We start from the raw sequence: 21,937 nt of genomic DNA on the forward strand, positions 1-21,937 counted from the left end.
AAAGTCTACAGATTTGATGACACCATATGGCTAATAGATCTATATGTACATTCTTCACACCCAAGGATTTGCACATTTTAATACAAAGATTTTTTTTTTTTTTTCAACAGACGACTGGATGCTCAGAGTTCCCATAAGGTTCATAACAGTCTCTCCTTTACATGCTTTAGTGATTGCCCATTTTAAGTTAGCAATGTTTGTCTTTACATTGGATCGGAATTTAATTGGAGCACAAGATATCCGGTCAAGGACCTAATAAAAGAGGTGCAAAAATAAATAAATAAATAAATGACACCGCTTTCTGAAGAATTCAACGCCAGGATAAGAACCCAGACAAAATGTAATACAATTGTCTGTGGTATATTTCTGCACTCAAGCAATTCCATCAATATAGGAAAATGTGTTATGTCACTATTGACCAGGGGAATTAATATTAAACTCCAGCTTGTTATTTCATTTTAAAAGCTAATGAGTGCCAAGCAGGTCTCTTTACTCCTCCCACTCCTTGAAAGGAATTGTTCCAGTGACAAGGTTCAAGATAGATCAATGAACGTATGCCATTGATAATCCGGTCCTCGCACAGCATTGATCAGACCCGCCAGCATCCTTGGCATACTAATCACTTATCTCTAGCTGCAGACCCCAGAAAACTTTGTCCAGGTTATCCTTCACATTAGTAGTTGAAAAAGATTTTAAAATCTTGATGACGTAGTATTTCTTTTTTATATCACAAAAAACTGACTTTTTATGTCTACTCTGCATTGTCAGTCCTTCTTGTCATTGGTCCCAAACAAGTGCAGGTAAGCATTTGGCAAAAGAGCGATGACTCGGCAAAGGCAGTGCGCCAATGATGTGAGTAATTATTTGGTAGGCGGTGAGGAAAATAGGAAAAAGAACAGTTGCTTTTGCTCTATTGGAGCCTTGTGAGAAAATCATTACAGCACTGACTAGTCAATGACCACAACAGTCAATTTTAGTCTCCTTATAATTATTTGTTACCGAGAAACCAAAAGGTGTCATCTTCTAGCAGCGTCGTAGTGCCCAGCGCTCTTGGTGTTATTCTTACTGGCCACTAGAGGGCAGCACAGTACAGTATTGCCACACTACTGTAGCTGGAAATGTTCTGGACGGGTTTCAGACATCCCAGTTTTGCCTCACACGTTTGAATATCTGTTGACAATTGCACTTGCAGTCATTTGCATCTACATATTTCTGGCCTCCACTATTTCTGAGAAGTCTGTTTTGGAAATGTGACTAATAGGCTACCAAATCAGCCAAGCTGGCTTCACTGTCATCCTATGAATGTCTGATCCAATCAAAATATCAACTGTGGGAGCTGGAGTGAAGATTCATTCATTTAGAGGTGGCTGGAATGACGGAGAGCCAAGTCCAAAGTGATGGTTACGTTTGTCATCGGAATTTAGGACGTTTTTGAATTTATACGAGTCAGATGTTGAAACCAGAACAATCTACATAATGCAAGCGTTTCTCATATCCTAATAAATCTGCTGCTGCTGTGAATGGAGCGTCTCGGTGACGCTAAACCAACCTCAGGCATACCGGAGGAGGGAGGAGGGAGGAGGGGGACGTTGCTAAGCCTACTTTCTGAAGAATCGCAGCAGAGATGAATCGAGCTATAGACGGAGGCGATGGTTTTAAAGCTACTCAATGCTTACGGAGGGAATGCTCGGAAAGGCTTGATTCAAAGCCTTTGCAAATGGATACAAGCAAAAGAAGCAGAAAAAAAAATTCTTAGGGACTGAGTGGTTCTTTCGATCCTTGAGTAAAATGTCAATGTCCAAAGCATTATGCGTTGGGTTGTGGTGATGGCGTTCTTCTTCAGGTGTAGTGGAAGAAATCTGTAGAAGAAAAAAAAAAATCACAGCCAGAGAAATATCCCAGTGCAGAGCAGGAAAGTCCCAGTCATGTTTTGGGAGGAGAAGGAGGGATTTTCTTTTGTTTTTAGGAATCCTGGGTCACCCCTTCCATATTTTTTTTAAAAACTCCAACCAGTTTGAATGACATCCCACCACGACGACACAACGAGCACACGGAACACGTGTCTACTACCACACAACCACATTCCAGCCTAATACTGTGAACCGGAGAAGAAGGAGGATGCCAAAAGGCCCAGAGGGAGAAAGATGGCAAAGAGGGAGAAGACAGAGAAGGAAGTTAACAACAAAACTCACCCTTAACTATTCTTATATTGATGTGCACATAATAACACCATCGCAGATCACTACGGACATTCCTGATGTCTTCTAAACCTAATTTCCACTGGGGAAGATGGACGAATGGAAACACAAGTGGCGTGATTAAGGGAGAGGATACAATTACGATTTGGAAGGGGGGTGCATGGGGGGGTCTGTTCTTAACACAGGGAGTCAATACGACAAAATAAAATTGATCTGTCAGTTACTTTAATCATTTCTAAGCTAAAATCAAATTGAAATGCCGAAATAAAATGTCATTAAATGAACTGATCTGTTTAAATATGAAACAAACTCAGACATGGGCAATTGAAATTATTTTTGGTTAGCTCATGACAGAAATGCCCTTTAGAATCTGAACAAAATATGTGCTAAGTTATTAAAATTTCCACACTGAGGGAGCTTAAGTATGTGTTGAGAACAGAACAGGCCCACACGGAGAAACGGGTTACAGATGACGAAAGACGAGGAACTCAAAACTGGATGACGAACAACGGAAAGAAACAACAGATCAGCTCCGAGAGAAGCTACTGACAAAAAAAAAACACAGTACCACTTTCTACTGCACAATGCAGATGTTGTGGGTAGGGTTAACGTGACTTCATTTACATTTGTTTCTGTGGTCTCCAGCCAGGGACCCCTCCCAAAAGGAGGACCCAGTGGGGTGTATGGGGAAGGTTGGGCAAGTGGGGGGAGTAGGGGGTGCACTGGGCTAGGGGAGGCAGAGACATTTGCACGCCGACCATCGCAGAGACAGAGAAAGAGCAGGCACGCTTTTTTTTTTTGGTGTGTACCGAGTGGACATCAAAAGTCCACACAGCTGCCATTCAAATGCCAAGTTTGTGCGTTATGAAAAAAATATGTATGATCGCTAGACCAAGCGCAAATTCATTATTTATCTGACCTATAATCTGTATTTCATTGAAGGAAAAAAATGGTTGCAAAAGTGTGCACACCCCCATGTAACTTGGTTGTCTGTGGACAGAATCATCCAATCACATTCAAATTTCGGTTAAATGGGAGTCTGCACACACGTCGGCGGTACGTGTTGACGGTTGGACTCGGCACCACAAGCTTGTTCATTTTTGCACTAATGAAAATCTCTTTGCTGCACGGGCTTTAAGATACTCCATAAAAGCAAAGCTTAGTTTCTTCATTCATAAATATATAACAACTTTCGCCCAGGGAATGAATTATTGCTGGAATGTTCTAGCCGATAGCCACTTTCGTAATTTGCCTTTTCCTGAGAGAACATCGACTGTCCGTGTACTGCAAGATGTAGGTTACTCATTTTTGGATGTGTGAGGATGATTGCGCACGTGTCAGCGTGTTGTCTGCGGCGTGTCCTCTGTCTGCCTCTGAGTAGGTGCCAACCATCCAGGCTGCCCCCCCCTGGCAGCGTTTGGAAGGTCAGCTGTCCACCAACGCAGCAGAGAGCTGAGGGACAAAAGAGCAGCGCTCATCTGCCCATTGCAGCTCAGCGTTTGCCTTTTAATGCTGCAAAGAGGAGGAAGATGACTGCTTCCATCCTTTATACTTGACCCCCCCATACTCGCTTTTGGCAAACAAGCCTGCTCTCTGTTGCGTTGGTTCTTTTGGTTGCCATGGTGCTCTGTGTCCAGCGGGTTTGTCTTTGAACCAAACTACATGGACACAAAACACCATGGCAACCCTTGGCCGGCGTGCTCGTGCCAAACTCACACAGCTAATGTCGCAAATAACCCAATAAAGACCAAATCTTTTTCCTCATTCCAAAGCTTCAATAAGTGATCTGTAAATATTTATATACATTTTGTCGAGTAAATTATAATTGGTGACATCACTGAAGGATTTAACCATTGTCTCAGTCTGCCATGCATGCTTCTTAAGAACATGTACTTAATATCAAGAAAATTATTAAAAAAAATTTTTTAAATGACCCAACTGCAAAACAGCAGTCATGAGAAATTTAAATTAACATGACTTTTTTTTCCCCCAATCCCCTATTAATGAAAGCAGAGAGAAAGCCACTCTTCCATGAATTGATATAAAGCGTGAAAGATTTCCATCACTTTTTGTATTTTCTTCCTGTATAATTTGAAACATGACTTTTTACAGATTGAATCCTGGCTCCTGTTTTAAAATAGAAGCCATTGACAGCAATCATGGTGCGATTCAGTGGCTGTGTGTGTTTACGTGTGTCAAACACGTTTTTTTTGAGACGTGCTCATGCCTCCCCCGAGGGACCCCTGGCTGCGTTGTTTCATATCATTTTCATATTAAACTTCCGGGTCCCTCCGGAAGAGCTCCCCGTAGCGGGCTCGGATTTACGGAAGGAGTACTCCACTGTGAAGTTGTTCTTGCGTTGGCCACGTCCTCGGCTCCACACGAACAAGAGCAGGAAACAGAAGAGGACCACCCCCAGAAAAGTGATGCAACCCATTGCCGTGGAGACCAAGATGGTGGTCAAGTCGAAGGTAAATTTCAGGAACACCCGAGTGCTATTCAGGTTTGTATCATTGAAGAACTCGCCGCTGTAGAGCGAGCGATTGAGAAAAAAGGCTGAGGCTGCATCCATTGGCTGGCTGCGAACTGTGAGCGTAGCAAAGTAAGTGTCATTGCCTCCGGCATTACTGGCGATGCAGATATACGTTCCGCTGTCAGTAAGCTGGGCGTAACGGATCTCCAAGGTGCCACTTGGGAGAACGGTGACGCGGCCCGAGCTCTTAGCTGTGATCCGTCGACGCTGTGGGGATATCCAGATGATAGCCGGCGTCGGTTCTCCTTCGGCACGGCAAAGGAAATTCACCGGCTGGCCCTCTCGAGCTGTCACCTGGAAGAAGCGGCAAACAAAAGTGTAAAAGTAGTGCTTTGGCGCCATTTCCTAGCCTAAATAAATATCCATCCAATTACCTGCTGAAGCTTGCGGTTGCGTATTTTAGGTTTCTGGCATGTAAAATGATCAAAGAGTGCAGAATCGGTGAAGCTACTCAGGATGACCCCTTGCACCTCCACGGGCCCTGCACACACCGGTACTCTGCCGTCAAAGTTGAGGGTCTTGCGCCTTTGCAGGATCCACAACAGACGGCAGTCACATACGAGAGGGTTCCCGTCCACTCTGATAGTCTCCAGACTGTTCACAGAGTGGAAGGAACCCTCTTCCAAAGTCTGAAGGTCATTTGAGGAGAAGTTCAGGACCCGGAGCTGACGGAGACCTCCGAGAGCATGGGGCTCCACTGTCACCAACCCTGTGCTGACCATGATGAGCTCCTTCAACCTCAGCAAATCTCTGAAGGCCCAAGGCTCCAGTGCTGTGATGGGGTTGTAAGAAAGGTTGAGGTGGGTTAGATGCACCATGTTTTTGAAGGAGCCAGATGGGACGGACGTGATGTTGGTGTTGGTAATGGAGAGCCAGTGGAGATCCAGACCCTGGAAACTAAGAGGTGAGATGTACTCCAGGTATGGCCAGTGGTTGATGTCCAGAGCTCGCAAATTTGAAAGCTTGCGGAAATTCTGGTCTTCCAGAGCCATGATGCTGAGGTGATGGAGGCGGAGGGTGACCAGGCTGCGGAGATAGGACAACGTCTGGCCTGAGATGGATGTCAGGTTGCAGCGGGCTATGGTGAGATCTTCCAGTCCCAGTAGCCCTGAGAATGCCTGAAAATTTGGTAAACAGAGGATTGAATGGTTACTGTGATGTTCCTTCAAAACAGCTTAGACTTATCATGATGTCATGCAATCATTCGCATCGTAACGCTGAAGACTACCTTGTGGGAAATATAAACCAGTTCATTGTCTCCCACTTCCAGGTGTTTCAAACTCTTAAGATCTTGGAAGGTGTAGTCCAACAGAATCACAATCTTGTTCTCGCTCAGGTCCAGGCTGGTCAGATTGCCAAGTTTGGCAAAGGCCCCCATGGGCACTAACTTCAATTGGTTGCTCCTCAACTTCAACACTTTCAGATTGGGCAGACTCGCAAAGGAATTGGGTTCTAATGTGGCGATGAGGTTTTCGCTAAGATCCACTTCCTCCAGCCGGGGGTACGGTGCTAGATCGCCCGCTTGCACCCATCGGAGTCGGTTCCTGCTGAGATCCAGGAGCTGTGTCTCGGTGGGGATTCCTTCGGGGATGTTGGTGAGCCGCCGCCGCTGACACGACACCGACCTCAGCTGAGCCGAGCACTCGCAACGCGGCGGACAGGCCTGGCTACTTCCCGGCAGCGTCAAAGTTAAGACGGCAACCAGAGAAGCAGCCAGGACTGCCCGCCACTTTTTCGGCCGTGGCACTAAGGCACGCCCACCAGGGCCAGGTGAGCCAATCATGGCCCTGGTTCTGGGATTCCTCCCCTATTGCAGGCAGGGTCACTTGCACCTGTGAGATAAACAGAAGACAGGAAGAGGGAGTCAAATATGTCAAGCGTGAGTAAAAATACTCTCAAGGTTGTGGAAATTAAAGATGAAGCCTATCGCCTGCTATCTTGAAGGCTCATAAAAATTACATCCACTCTGCCATAAATTATCCATGCTTCCAGTGGCTTAAGTAATATCATACCGAAAGCCGGAGAGATTTGCGGCATATCATGACACGGTTTAAAAATACTACTGACAAGCTCCCGTCGGGTACGCCGATCCGTTTAAGATATTTAAGATAATTTGTCATTTGACTAATTCATCTATGGTTTTGGATGGGGGAACTGGGACACGAGGAGCTTCTTGCAAGTCACATTATTTATGCATGTACGCATGCGTCTCCTTGTTGCACTGAGACTGTTCCATTTGAACAAAGGAATTTATCATCGCAGTGCATAAACAAAGACACGAAAGAAAAGTATTTGGCGTCACAAACTCAAGTCATATTGGGCTATTTGGTCAGGTGTGTGATGAGGCGCGAGTGCGTAGGATGAAGAAGCCTTTTTGCCGGTCACAGATTGGAAATCATTTTCTTTCTCCTTGCACACAGATGAGATGAATCATTTGTGCTTGAACGTTCCTTTGAGCAACCAGTCATTCCTCCCACGCTCGAGTTTTCGACATGGACACTTTCGGCCATCAGATCTTGAGCGACTCAGCGTCGTTCCACTTGCGAAGGAAAAAGAAATGTTTTGAAAAGATGGACTTTTTGAAGATGAAGACAAATCCACCACAAGGTTTCTCTGAGAGTAATTTCATGAGAGAGGGCTTGTGTGCAAGTCACAGGAATTATATGCAGCCAAAATGTAATAACAGAGACCCACCTCTCAGCCAGCGCAGGCAAAGAGCAATAATCCACAAATCTTGTGCTATTTACTCAATCACATTACAAGTGAACGGCCGACAACTGCGAGCAAGGGGCTAAGGTTCTCGAGATGATTAAATAACAGCAGCAAAAAGCAAAAACAGCAATTGTTTGCTCCACTTTCTGCTCTGTACTTGGAACATTTTCTAGTAAACAGCTCGTTCTTAATTCGATTCTCAGTATAGAGGTGAGAACATCTAAGTTTGTGGGAATTTGAGCCTTCGGTTATCACAGGGGTTGTCAACCTGTGGCCCGTGGCCCTCTTGTGGTCCGTGACAGTATTGCAGGTGGTCTGCAAAATTGGAAATGGAAAATAATTGTAAGATTTTTAAGAAGAAAAGATTTATTTAGACTTGATTTATATATATATATATATATATATATATATATATATATATATATATATATTTATATATATATTTATTTATATATATTATTTATTGTGTTTATGGTGGACAATGGTTTTAAATAATGGAAATGAAATGGAAAGCCATGAATCCCGTGGGGTTTGTACAAGCCTGAGGACATAACTGTTCCTCCATTTTACAAAAGAAAACAAAACACATATCTTGAAGCCCGGCCCCAAATCTGGCACAATTTTCCATTTTTCGCTGGGAGACAAAACAAAAAGCGGCTATGCAGACTGCTGCTCAAACTGACCCAGTTCTCAGCGACAACTCAGCCTCGTGCTGTCAGGCGGCAAGCGTTCAACATGATCGTAACAAAAAAACAGCAAACCTCTGCTTCTGGTTGGAACAGAGCGCACCACCACGGCTCCTAAACAAACATTCAGGCAGTTCTGCATTCAAACGAAATGATGTAATGTTATTGTGTGAATATTCCGGCCTTTAAAGCTCTGTGCCGCATGAAAAGCCAAATCGAAACCCCCCGAGCGTTATCCTACCGAAAAATGGCACAGCATGAATGGGTGAGTTGACATTGTGAGAGAGAAGGTCCTTACGGCTCAACTCAAGGGCAGATGCTGAACACACATTCCCGTCGTACACAGAGGACACTCGACTGTTTACAAATGTAAGGAGTAGAATAAAAAAGTCACTATTGTTGTGAGCTGTCCACAACAAAAGATGCTCATCATCTTGCCGAGTCACGTAACCTTCTTCGTCCTTCTCAATGAGTCACATGCCAGCGGGTGTAAACTGATGGAGACTGACATACGGTCAAGTTTGACCTTTAGTTAATCTCAGCTACATATCGAAAGACAAGAAGGGATCTTACGATAGAGAAAAGTAACAAGAAATTCTCTGTTTCCGTAGTACAAAGTGTTTGTAGATCAAAATATAAGTTTGTGAAACCCTTTGGAGCAATAAAGTAAAGATTTTCCCTTCAAGCCTCAGCTTCATCGGCCAACAGCAGCCACGCACGGCTATCGTCGCTCATAACATCTCTTTACAGGCAATGAGGCTGTTAAAATTCCCTTCCAGGAAGCCAATCAATAAAATCTTACCTGAAGTTATACAAGCCCACATGTAGCTTTTTTTTGTTTGTTTTTAACAACAGCTGCTAGTAAGAGCACAGCCTGCATGTGTCATGAATACAAATACAACAAAATTGTATTTGGTACGGCTTCAGGAATTTACCACGACACAACTGCACACATCATGGAAGCAAAGCACAATCGATGGCGTTTATGATGTAACGTTGTGTCTTTGGCTCGTTTGTGCGCAGTGTGCGAGACTCACAGCTCCGTCCTCTGGGGATGCATCAGCCCTCTTGCTTGATGGCTGCGTGCACACACAGAGGTTGACGTCTCATCAGTGAGACAGCTTGTGACTTATGCAAAATCTTTTTGCACTGACCCCCCCACCCCCTCCTCCCCCTCCCATCACCAAGTGGCAATATGCAGCTTGAAGCATCTTTTTAGAATAACGGAGTTGAGTTCATTGCAATCATAGAGCACTTTTATGCGGCATTTCAAAATGAAAATTATGCAAAAAAAATCCTCATTATGTTCAATTTTATATGTGTGCGGTTGATTGCTTATGTCATTCCTCTTTGCAGATTATTCTATCAAAAGTGTTGCAGAGAAAAACACATCTTGGATTTTTCCGTGTTTTCTTTTTTTTAAGTGCTCCCACACAGCGCTGGCTTTGCTGGTTTGTTTACTTGTGTGTGTGTGGAGGCGAGTTGTATTTGTTTGTGCATGCTCCCCGTGGAAATGGAACCACCTACTTGTCAAAACATCATCCTTTCCTTGCAGGTAATGTTATTGGCAACATACTTGTTTGTTAAAATATAATAATAATGATATATATTTTTGTATATTTATTTTATTGTATTATTAAATATTATAATAATAATGCTCATTTCTTTTAAATAATTAATATAAAAAAATAAAATAATAATAATGATAAAAAGACCTCCCCCAGATCATTTCAGTGATGTGCATCAAAAATGCTCCACATAAGTCGACACATGAAAATGTTTTGACATCTGAGAAGAGTACCCAGCATCAGTCAGTCATTCGCCACAGCAGGAACGTCAGTATTAAAGCGCAAAACAAAACACGACATTATTGAAAGTGTTGTTTGTTCCCTTCATCGGCGGTGCAGCCAATTTGAATCTAACTTCCCATCTGTTGCTTTGCACCGACAATTCCGGCTATAACGACCCTCATAACACACAATCGACTGACAGAGATGGGGAACGCGCCTGTGCTGTCATGATGCTTAGCTTTTAATGCGACGACAACAATGGACCTTTGATTAGGCAGATGAGGCGTGAAAGCGGCGGGATGTATACTAAGTACACATATGTTGAAGCCCCCCCCACTTTAACTTTCAGGCCTCTCGTTTTTCCATCGACCGCTCAGATTGCAAATCTCACGCTATTTCTACCATGTGACATCACAGTTTCCAGATCCTAATGAAGTCACGTGACCTCAAGGTTCAAGGTTCGTAAACCTCCGGGGCATCGGTCTCTTTGGCTTAATCGGCAGACATTAGTAGCATACCGAGGGGCTAAAAAGGGGAGCAGATTAGTTTACAAAAAGTCACCCGCACATTAACACTAAATTTAGGTCACTTTTAATGTCGTGCGTATATTTACTTATGTCACAGACACCTCACGTGAGCTTGACTGCCAAATCTGGACGTGTCAAAAGTCAATCGCAGAAAAGCCGAAACAATTAGCTGGAAATTTGACAATGAGTGGCGTAAAAATAGATTTGAACCCGCCTTAATGGCTTTGTGTCAAGCTTGGACCTGTTATCCACAACAAGAATCTTTTTCTGTCTTCCTCACTTCAACTGTGTTGCGTTTCCATCGCATGACTTCTAATCTGTGTCCGCACCGTAGTTTTGATCAAGAGCCGGCGCCATCGATCACAAGCCGGGCACCGTGCCAACCGCTCGGCACGTTCAATTCTTACAAGTCGTTAGAACTGCTACGTGCACAACTGAAGTCAAATTGTGGCCACGCTCGCGCAGAAATTGACAAAGAGGACAGATGTCTTGCGGTAAAACGATCCGGCGCAATTGTTTATCTCGGCGTGACACATTAGGGGACAAGTCAAGGCGTTAAAGCACAATTGGGTGGAATCAAAAGGTAATAAAAAGCCAGATGACTTTATTTATAAATCCAATATTTAATCAAAAGTGACCCTTCAGCAAAGGGATTCTAAAAACGTTAACACAAGTAGACAGTCATGATTTTGAGTGACATACAATATGACATGCATTAAATTAGTCTCACCCCAGGGATATCATTGGCCTTATTACTGGTGTGGATGGAGAAGGCTCGTTAATTATGTAGCTCGTGTGTCAGAAAATCTTGGGCGCTGTGAGAAAAGAAAATCTTTTAAACGACTTGAAGGGAGCCTGGTGAGACGAAGCTCTTTACCGTTGGAGTGATTATTTTATAGGTTTGAGATACGAGCTATTTTGAGCGTGGTCGTGAAATGAAGGCACTTAACTCAAACTAGATTCAAATCCCTAACTCCTTCATTTTATTCGATATTTTCATCTTGATCATGTCCGTTGAAAGATTAAAACCGAGATATTTTGGCCTCATTTTTAAAGTCAGTTGTGGAGCTGGATGATAGATGAGGTGTACTACCGAAAAAGAGCCATCTTGGTTATGATTACGGAGGTTGAGGCGGGTTAGGAATGGAGGCCATTTCCTGTCTGAAGGCTAATGAGGGTCCTGATAACAAAACGGAGCGGCCGATTGGGGAGTGAAATCACGTTTGGACGTAGATTGAGATGATAGCCAAGGTGCCTCTGAGGAGAACCCGCCCCCCCCTTCACCCAAAAGGCTACCGCCCCATTTTCGACCTTGTGGAAATGTGGATTTGGAGTCAGAACAAAAAAAATCAATTCAATAGGTGTGAAAGCAAGACGTCCACGATCCACTGTGAATAAAATGAGTTTGTATAACGGGAAACATTATGCAAATATCAGCCTGTCATCTGATGGAAACCAGACAGTATGATGGATGAAACAGGAGGGAAGGAGTCACTAATGATGGACGAAGGTCGGAGCTATTTCGCTGCTTGACAATTTAATGATGCAAATTAAGTCTGACTCTTATTCCGAGGCACAGAGAAATCCTGCTGTTGCTCGATAAAGCCGAAGCTTCCAACCGGCATCGTTTTTATGGCTGAATCTTTCATTTAGTGGTCACATGACCAAGATGCATGTGATTTGCAGAAGATAAATGGGAGGGGGAGGGAGGAAGTGCGAAAGCTTTCATGGTCTTTGAAGAGTGACAAAGGAAGAATTTGTGGCCGCAATTTTCATTTGGCTTTGACCCAAATGAAGAAGACGGCTTTTAAATATCAATGAATAAACTCCAGATGAGAAGAGCTTTTGCAGGTGACGGTGCGAGCATGAGATGCGCATACATGGCAGGGATGTCATACGCGGGGTAATTGCACTCCTTCACGGATAATCGTGACCCTGTTAGGCCGGCTGCTGATTGGCTGCCCGCTTCTCTGATTCTTCCCACGCAACCAATGGGAGCTGTCACTAACCGCTTCAGATATGGGCATGAAGAGACAGGCTGACAAGAAAGGAAAGAAGCAACCGGAGGTAAGGGTGGAAAAAGAAGAAAAAGAAAAATGGAAGGATGACAACCATGTGTGGGGGGGATGACAAGGAAAGATGTGGATTTGTATTGAGGAAACAAAGGCCTCAGCTCTGTATTATCAATTTAATTTAATTTAATTTAATTTAATTTAATTTAATTTAATTTAATTTAATTTAATTTAATTTAATTTAATTTAATTTAATTTAATAAAGGAGTTTAACGGGGGATGGAGAGGAGATAAATTGGATCCTTTTTCCACCCAAAATCTCAAAGGAGGACAAACATGCCACAAAAAACACAAACTTTGACAAGGGAGTCGTATAAAAGTGAGAATGCTTTGTAAAGAATGCAGAGCAGGACTGTGAAGCGAAACAGATCACTGACGAGAATGAGAAAACAGTGAATGGATCTCAAGGGAGGAAGTTTCTGGAAAGGTCAGAAAAAGCAGTTGAGCAAATAAGAGATGCTGGAGGGGCCGGGAGGTATATAGAAAAAAGAAAAAAAAAAAGCGATCATATGGGCAAGATGGCCGAGCCAGTGGGAGAGAGGGTGGTTTGTGACTGACAGCAGCCTGCCGATGTTATCAGGACTCCAAAGTGAAACGGCACGGTGACAGAAGCGATTAGCTAATCCGTGTCCACAACTCGAAGCTATCCGCAATGACATTTGAGGCCAATTCCACCTTCCTAGGGCTTGAGTTTACAGCTCATCTACCCTCAGTCAGGTCATAAAATAACTAACGACTGCAAATTGTCAGCGGACAATGTAGCTGCAGTCCCGATTACAGAAATGATATCAGGCAGTGACATTTCTCCTCAGGTACAGCCTGCACTTTGAATTAATTTAAAGCTGGCTGCAAGAATGTCATGTAGAACTAAAATCCGGATAAGACCAATACTTTGCCGCTGATTTATCAAATGACTTTGGCCCAAAAAGTAGACATAAAGGGAGCCAAGGCAGAACAAATTCACAGAGGGGGGGGGGGGGGGGTATTTAAACGGCAGCGTCCTCCAGCTCGGGGAGATATTAATGGGGCTCAGCTAGTGAAGACAAAGCAATGATAGAAGTTCTCCCTGGGGTACACCCGGTAAAAATTCAAGGACTCACTCCCCTTATCATTTTCGTTGCCGCTAATGTTCATCACGAGAGGTCATGGCGAGAAAGTTTCAATGAAGCCTCAGGAGGTGGAGCAAAATTACATAAGGTGTCTTTTTATTTGTCGTTTCTTTTCAAGGACATCCACTTCTATATAACAAGACAGGAAGGTTTGACAGTTTGATTATTACATTAAATAGGAGGAAAAAAAAAAAAAAGGGAAATCGGTCTACTGAATGGTGCGCTAAAAGCTATTCAGTAGAAATCTGCGCATCTGTCATCACCATGACAACCTCGGGAGAGCAAATGCGTGCACATCACACGTGGATGAAAAATATACGTGTACTAAAGATAAAGAAGGAGCAGGAAAAGGAAGGAAAGCAGTTTCTGCTTAGCATGCAGTCCCTCCCAAGGACAAGACAATGAAGAATCTTTTCAATCTGGCGAGTGTACCAACGGCTGGGTGGAAGAGCAGAGAGGCAAGGAAAAAAAAAAAAAACAGCACAAATCGAAAATAAACAGAATAGAGTGTCTCCAAAATATTTCCATTTCCTCCCTGATCCTAATTTTCAAGCACAGTAGCTGAATTATTCATTTTGGACCAATGACATGCAGCCAAGAGGACAGAGTCTTTGCTCAATTTGGATTCACATCATAAATTTATGAATTAATGCTGAAATGGAGGAAAGGATGATAATGGAGGGAGCTCGGGTCGCTCAGGTTGCTCAACAATGTCACAACCGGAGTAGTTGAGGAAACTTAAGCTGAGGCATGAGAAGGAAGCTTTGTTGATATTTTTTCTGGATGAATTGAATTTCTTTGTCAAGGTCAGAATCCGGCAAAACGATGTTGTGAATTTAAAGCCTGCAGACAAAACGGTTACCGTCAGATTCTTCCGACATCCTTGCTGCAGGACAACAGGTCTGTGTCCAATTTCGGGAAAACAAACGAAGGTCAGTGGACCACATGATTTAAAGACACTTGTGTTTTATAAATGAGGGTGCCAGAAGGATTCCGTTTGAAAGCGGCAGCTAACCTTTAAGCTCCGCAGCACCTCAAAAAAATGATTACACTTGACACATAGAAAGGACAAAGCCACACATATGTGCTTGCCTTCCCGAGGGATCTCCACATGGCTGCAGTTCTGCACGGAGGGTGACATACATGTGCTTGTGTCAATGTGTGTGTTTGTGTGTGTGTGTGTGTGTGTGTGTGTGTGTGTGTGTGTGTGTGTGTGTGTGTGTGTGTGTGTGTGTGTGTGTGTGTGTGTGTGTTGATGGTGAACAGTCCCCAGGCTTCCGCGATCCTGTTTGTGTAGCAGCGAGGCAGAAATAATGCCTGAATCTGCGCTCCCTCTGTGTGTGTGTGTGTGTGTGTGTGTGTGTGTGTGTGTGTGTGTGTGTGTGTGTGTGTGTGTGTGTGTGTGTGTGTGTGTGTGTGTGTGTGTGTGTGTGTGTGTGTGTGTGGAATAGAGGCCATTGCTAAAGGACATCAGAGAAAATCTGGCCGTCTACATTGACCCAAAAATAGTAGCATTATGAAAGCTGTCTAATGGGAAAAAAGGCTGCAGAAATAAATGTCAAAAAAGAAAAGAAATTATATTATATTAATTGCAATCACTTCTGTCTCCTGTATCAAACACAAGGATTTTTTTCTGATGGGGGGGGCACTACTCTGCTTTATGTTTCTTGTTAAATACATTTATTCTTTTTTCAGTTTTGATCAAGGACTATTTTCACTAAATTCACTCTTACCATACGGATTTTGTTTGTTTGCAGTCATATATTGTTTATTCTCTGTGAAAAATGACTAACAATCATGAAATGCAGCAGCAATTTAGTATATTTAACAACGTGATGAGGATGATTATGCCTATATATTTAGATTTTCACACACATAACAGCGCTTTCCACAAAACCATAACGCCGATGTGTCCCAAAATGAAAACGATAACACGTGTTCTAAACGGTTATTTTCATAATATTCCTTTTATGGTGTTAATTTCACCTGGGAGCAATGGGCAGCGATAAGGGGGGGGGAAAAAAAATTCTAGTCGGATCATTAAAATCCAATTGGCCCGGCGCGAAAACCACATTCAGCTGAGGCAAACTCGGCGTTGCAGGAAAATACGTTTTTGGTCTTACATCTGAACAAAGCAGCGGGATCAGAGGAGAAATCAATGGCCAAACAGCATCCATTAACAGAGTCCTTATGGATCATCTACTGAGAATCACACATCAAAGTGCCAAAGAGCAGAGAGGCATCGCAGACTGATTGACCTGATGCAAGTAACCACACACACACAAATGAACACACAAAACGGTGCTTCAGTCGTGCTCTTTGCCAGAGGTCATGTGGTTAGAGTTAATGAATAATGTTCCCCGCTGCACTTAGGTTTGGCTGTACAGATGGCATTATATAGATTAGCTACACACACACACACACACGCATGCATGCACACGCGCGCGTGCACAAGCAATTAAACAGGAAAGTGAAGAAAAAAGGTTTCCCGCAATCACACGACCAATTCATTAATGGCTTCTGTGCTTCAAACAGAAGGTGCTGTTTTAATCTGCATTAACATTTAACACACGCAGTGTGCACATGCATGTTTGAAAGGGTAAAGTGTAATTGAGCAGCTTTAACATCAGTGACCCAAAAACGACCTACATCAGCTTTTAATGAAGTCTTAAGCACAAGATGGACATTTAAAGCAGGCAATTATAAGTACTTGTGGGGCAAAAGAAGTCAGTGTTACTCGTGGTGAAAGGGAGAACTGCGCCGTAGTGGGAGTGGTCACAGCCGACTTTAATCACGGCTAATCAAAGAGGCTCCTTACGCTTTGTTTCAAACCAGAGCAGGAAACTTCAATAACACAGCAAAGTTAATTAACAAATGAACTTGAGTCAATGGGAAAATGAAATGAGGCAGAGTCCGAACTTTGAATCCATCAAAAGCTCACAGCGAGAGACAGCAGTCTCGGCGTCGCATCAAAGACGATTCCAATTCCCCGTTCCGCTATCGCAACAGAATGAGCCGTGTGCGACGGGAACTCAGGTCCCAAAACAGCATGCATCTAATTATCAATTCTGTTTCATGTGTTAAAAGAGTGATAATGAAATTTCCGAATGAATTGCCGATACATAATGTGTGAAATGACATTGTATAATTGGAATGAGTGGACGCTGCTTGCAATACTGTTGCGCCATTTCAAGGTCAGCTTGAAGGTCAATAAAGCGTCTGGTACAATGTGGCAGCAAAACGATGAATTTTTTTTTTTTTAGCATGCCATGACTAAATGCTAATTCATTCTAAGGTGCAGCCACAAGAAACTTCACCAGGGAGTGGAAAGCCAAACAGCCAGACTGGCTGAGAACCCAAAGACCCAGAGGAGGGGGGGGGGGGGGTCATGTCTGAGAAAATTCAGAGCAGAAAGTGAATTAAAGGGAGCAAAATGAAAAGGGCACAAGGGGGCACAAGGGGGCACAAGGGGGCAAAAGACGGCGGTGCGAAACACAGACTACTGTGACAAACGAAATGAAATCAAGAAAAGCAAAGTACAGGTTAGGAGGTTGCGTCGTAAAAGTCAGCCAGTTCTTGCCTTATGATGACAAAGTGAGGGCAAACATTTTTGATTGACTCCACATGTCAGATGCCAGAACATAAAAAAAACAAAACAAGATAAGCGTCGTCACTTGCTTGAAATGTTGTGCTAAATGAGACCGGAGAGATTATTAAATCCAATTTAGCAAGTGACCTCAGATGAAAGCGCAAGGTCAGTGGTTCATTCCGTATGCATGTAACCTGGACTTGCTCGTGCGTGTTGCACGTGTATCTTCTGTCCTTGTCCGTGCACGAACCCTCATCACCATCCAGCAATCTAATAGCCGCGATCTTTCGAGCGGGATGATCACAAGGTGAAACGTTGTCAGCACTTAAATGCGGGCACATTCACCATTAAAACAAATCTCAGAATTAGCAGGAAAATAAATCAAGTCTAAATAATGAATCAATTTTATATTTAAAAATGATTTTCCATTTCTAATTTCGCGGACCACCTGCAATACCGCCATGGACCATGGGAAGGCCGCGAACCACCGATTGACAATCCCTGAAATAGACCCAGGTTGAGGAAAACAACAGTCTTGGTGATTATTTTTTTTTTCTATTATTTGTCCCAAGGAAAATAAAAATGTTCCGATAAGATGAAGAAACCCACCACAGAAGATTAAAAAACACATAAAGCTGTCTTTGTGGGAATTGGAAAACCTCCTGCAGCACTAAAAAAATAAATAAAAAAATCACGCGGCACATCGTATTGCAGTTTACTGAGCGGCGGGCCTGATCAAAACTCTCGCTTGCAGCCAAGAAATGATCACTTCAATGAGGAAAGAAAGCAAAGGGGCATGTATAAAATCAGAAAAAGGAACAGCGGGTGTTCTTGCATGATGGCGAAATAATTCTTTTTTTTGACTGAATTGTAAACAAAACAAAAAAAAAAATCAAGCCTTTGTCTCCATTCTCAAACAGCTTTCAGTGCTAACCTTAAATAAGCAAGCAAGTCGAAACTTTACTTTAAAAAAACAGTCTAAAATCATTCAGTCCAAGTCTAAATAGAGTTTTTCATACTTCTTAGCAAATACCAACTTCTAAACTCGTCTGGCTCTCGGATTGGATTTCTCATTTTGCACGTGTACCTAATGAAGTGTCCAGTGGGTGTACATTATATTACACCGTCAACTTCCTCTTTATTGATTAGATAATCAGATTTTATTTAATCCCCAACTCTGCTGTTCCATTCTCTCATCTGTCTTCCCCACAATCTTCCGAGATAGTGGAAAATATAGGCGAGGCCTTTCTCCAGTCTCGTTCTTGTCATTTCATACGAGTATTTCATTCAGGCTTAAGCAGCAGATAGAGCAGTGGCACACCATTCCTTTACAAGTTAGAGGCATGCACGGAAGAGATAAGCAGACGAAATAAATTATAAGCTAGCAAAGATAAGCTAGCAAGGGACTGTGACAAGTCAATCTTGCTTGGGGATGGTCTACTTATTAAAAATATTTTGTTTTTTTGCCCTTGTTTTGACTTCACTGAGAGGGTGAAAACTGGCAACGAGTATAAAGTAAGAAGCCCAAACAAGTTAATGAGGAAGAGGAAATAATGAGCTGATTGCCTGATTAGAAGCACAGCTTATTCGCCAGCATTTTTCTATTTGCATAGTCGTATAGTGTATGCGCTGGATTTAGTGCGCAATGAAACGTGAAGTGGCTGCTGCTTATGAGCCGACACCGAGGTCACGCTTTGCCCGGGTTCAACATCAGAAAACGGGCAGACAGAAGACTGTGGGGAAAAAAAGACTTCATGAGAAAAGAACATGTGCATAGTGTCCGTAGCCTCCACACATGAGTCGTTTTTCACAGAGGATAAAGAATATATGACTGAGTATTTTCGAAACTGGTTCAAAACCGACCATACAGTCTTTCACAAGTAGCTACGAGAACATTTTAGTCAAGTGTATACGAGGTAATTCGAGGTGGGGTAGGCGTGGCATTCATCCTACAGCTACGCTAAGCAAAGCTATATGCGTCCCGCAGCACACAAATAAGACGGGCTGCACGCCTTGAGCAGGAGTCAAACAAGTTATACGGTCTAGTAGCTCCGATAAAGTCATTCGTTATGTCGAGACGGCCACGTTGGCCTGATGCTAAACAAGTGGAGATGTAGAAACGTCAGCCAAATACAGTATGTATCTTTTGCCATCTAGTGGAAGAGCATGTCATTGCACCTGTCACTATATGTGACTGGCATAGATTGTATTTGTAGAAAATAAATGAAGGTATGCATGAGTTTTGAAATATTCACGTTCCTAGAAAATCACAATGTTTTATCACTGGTACGCTATTAGAACAGGTGCGCTACCCCCCTGTGGTCTTTTGGGGTAACCTGGTGCAACGGGTGACCTCTGACCTACTGCATATTAAAATAACCCCTCTTCTTCTAATTTTCTGTCGCTCTCACTCGAAAAAGTTTCGGGAGGCTTGTCGGAATGGTCAGCCTTGGAGATGCACATACACATTGATGCAGACTGACACACGCACACGCACACACACACACACACACACACACACACACACACATATTTACGATTCTTGTCAAATGGTGTTTTTGTTACCATATCCAGCTACAGGAGAGCATCGAGAAATAATCTCATTGCATACGTATGATGTCGTGCAGTTCTACAACGACAATAAAAATAAACCTGCACAAATGTGTGTGTGTGTGTGTGTGTGTGTGTGTGTGTGTGTGTGTGTGTGTGTGTGTGTGTGTGTGTGTGTGTGTGTGTGTGTGTTCCTACCCAGGACTGAACGGTGGTCCCTGATGCCTCCTCATCTGCCCAGCTGCACGCGAATGTATTTTCCGTCGTCTGTCTCTCTTGGCTACCAAAATGCCGCCGCCGCCGCACGTGCCACGTTCCTCAGGTCCCCCCCCGTCGGTGTCGTCCACTCTCACTCTGGGAGTCTGACATCGGCACCTGCCACTCACACCTCCTCCCTCTGTCCGCCCCCCCCTCCTCTCCCTCTCCACACTTCCTTCAATCCCTCCCTCCGGCAGGATCGTATATGCACTCGTCCTCTTCACTCTTGGTTGGTTATTTTGTCCACCAGATGAATCCTGGGGCAAAAGTGTCAGCGTTCACTAGGATGTTGGGGAGGGGCGGGGGGGGGGGTCTACATGCAAGAGTTGTCTTATCCTTGAAGGAAGCGCTTGTCTATATAGTCAAGGTGCCCTCCAGCTCCTCCTGCAGCTCAGGTCTGAGGTTGTAGCGAGAGACGAGATGCGGCGCTTGCTTCTGTCCGCTTCGGTATGAGAGTCTCTCTCATTTAGTATGCTTTTCATTGCCCCCCCCCCTCTCTCTCTCTCGCTCTCTCTCTTTCTATGCTCTCTAGCACTTTATCTCCCCCTCCCCTCCTTGCCTTCACCCTTTCAGTCACTGCCTATCTGCTGCTGCTTCTGCTGCTGCTGGGATTCACAAATCACAGAATCGTCTTGTGTACAGTTGAGTGAGGCTCGCCAAACATTGAGTCTGGAGGAAAAAAAAAACTGATTGATTAGAAGAGCTAGGGAAGGGAAAAGACATTTTACATAAACAGTAGAGGCGCTTCGGTGCACTTTTTCATCAGTAACTTGCTTGGAATGCAAAGTGTCGGGATCTCAAGCTTGATACACCAAATAGCACTTAAACGAAAATACTTTGAGCTTTTTATTGGTCACGGCACATCTTTTGCCATCTACTGGCGGAGCGAGCAATTGTTCTGCACACAATAAATAAACTGCTGCAACATACAAGTGACCTGATTATGTGTTTTGAGTTTAAGTGTAGGAATCGCAATACCATAACATGGGGGAATTATGTTATTATTTTAAATGTGTTTCTTATATTACCGTATTTTCCGCACTATAAGGCGCACCTAAAAACCTCAAATTTTCTCAAAAGCCGACAGTGCGCCTTATAATCAGGTGCGCCTTATATATGGACCAATACTGAGCCACTACAGCAGGCGTGTCCAAAGTCCGGCCTGCGGGCCAAATGTATATATCTTATATATGGACAAAGTTTTAAAATGGGCCATTCATTGAAGGCGCGCCTTATACATGGACAAAGTTTTAAAATGGGCCATTCATTGAAGGTGCGCCTTATAATCCGATGCGCCTTATAGTGCGGAAAATACGGTACTTGTTTTTTTAATTTATTTTGTATTTTATGTTGTTTTAGGTTCCACAATTGGTTGTTTTACTATGAATCACAAGGTGTCGTGTTTTGAAATATATTATATCAATTATTATTTTCAGATGAATTTGGCTATGGCACACTTGTTGCTGTATATACATGTATGTTTTGCATTCATTTTTACGCAATACAATATCTCAGGGGAGTCAACTCACACGCAAAATTTGTGTTGCACTGAACCAGATCACAGGTACAGGAATGCAAAGAGACGTCAGCGGTGCATAAAGAATGCTGCACCTCTTCAGCTGGGCTTGGCTGAATTTGGAACATTGCTCAAGAAGCAAACAAGCATCGCTCCAATAACTCCTTGTCAATTTATCCTCAGCTAGACTCAAACCGTTCCCATCCTTTTGCAAAACTCAAGTCCTGACAGATGAGCTACTGCTGCCCTACATGCACTGGCCTGGTTTTTCCCTTAAGATACATTCCCATCTCTGCGGACATACCTCAGGCATTTAACTTTTCAAATTACAGGCTGTTCAGAAAGTCACTGTGCACTTTATGAACGGCCTCCATTTAGAATACAGAAGGTCTATATC

The 21,937-nt window shown here is 43.4% G+C and overlaps 1 protein-coding gene across 1 annotated transcript; it reads right to left on the minus strand.

The window, feature by feature from the left end:
• Nucleotides 1-868: 868 nt before the first annotated feature.
• LOC119136994 (leucine-rich repeat and immunoglobulin-like domain-containing nogo receptor-interacting protein 3) lies at nt 869-20,560 on the minus strand. The gene is made up of 4 exons (XM_037275937.1): nt 19,965-20,560; nt 5,960-6,563; nt 5,106-5,849; nt 869-5,025 (listed from the first exon to the last, which is right to left on the minus strand). Exons 2-4 carry the CDS (start codon nt 6,512-6,514, stop codon nt 4,456-4,458), a joined length of 1,869 nt encoding a protein of 622 aa, XP_037131832.1. The 5' UTR covers nt 6,515-6,563; nt 19,965-20,560; the 3' UTR covers nt 869-4,455.
• Between the last annotated feature and the right edge of the window lie 1,377 nt (nt 20,561-21,937).

This window comes from Syngnathus acus, chromosome 17, assembly GCF_901709675.1.
Source record: "Syngnathus acus chromosome 17, fSynAcu1.2, whole genome shotgun sequence".
NCBI lineage: Eukaryota > Metazoa > Chordata > Actinopteri > Syngnathiformes > Syngnathidae > Syngnathus > Syngnathus acus.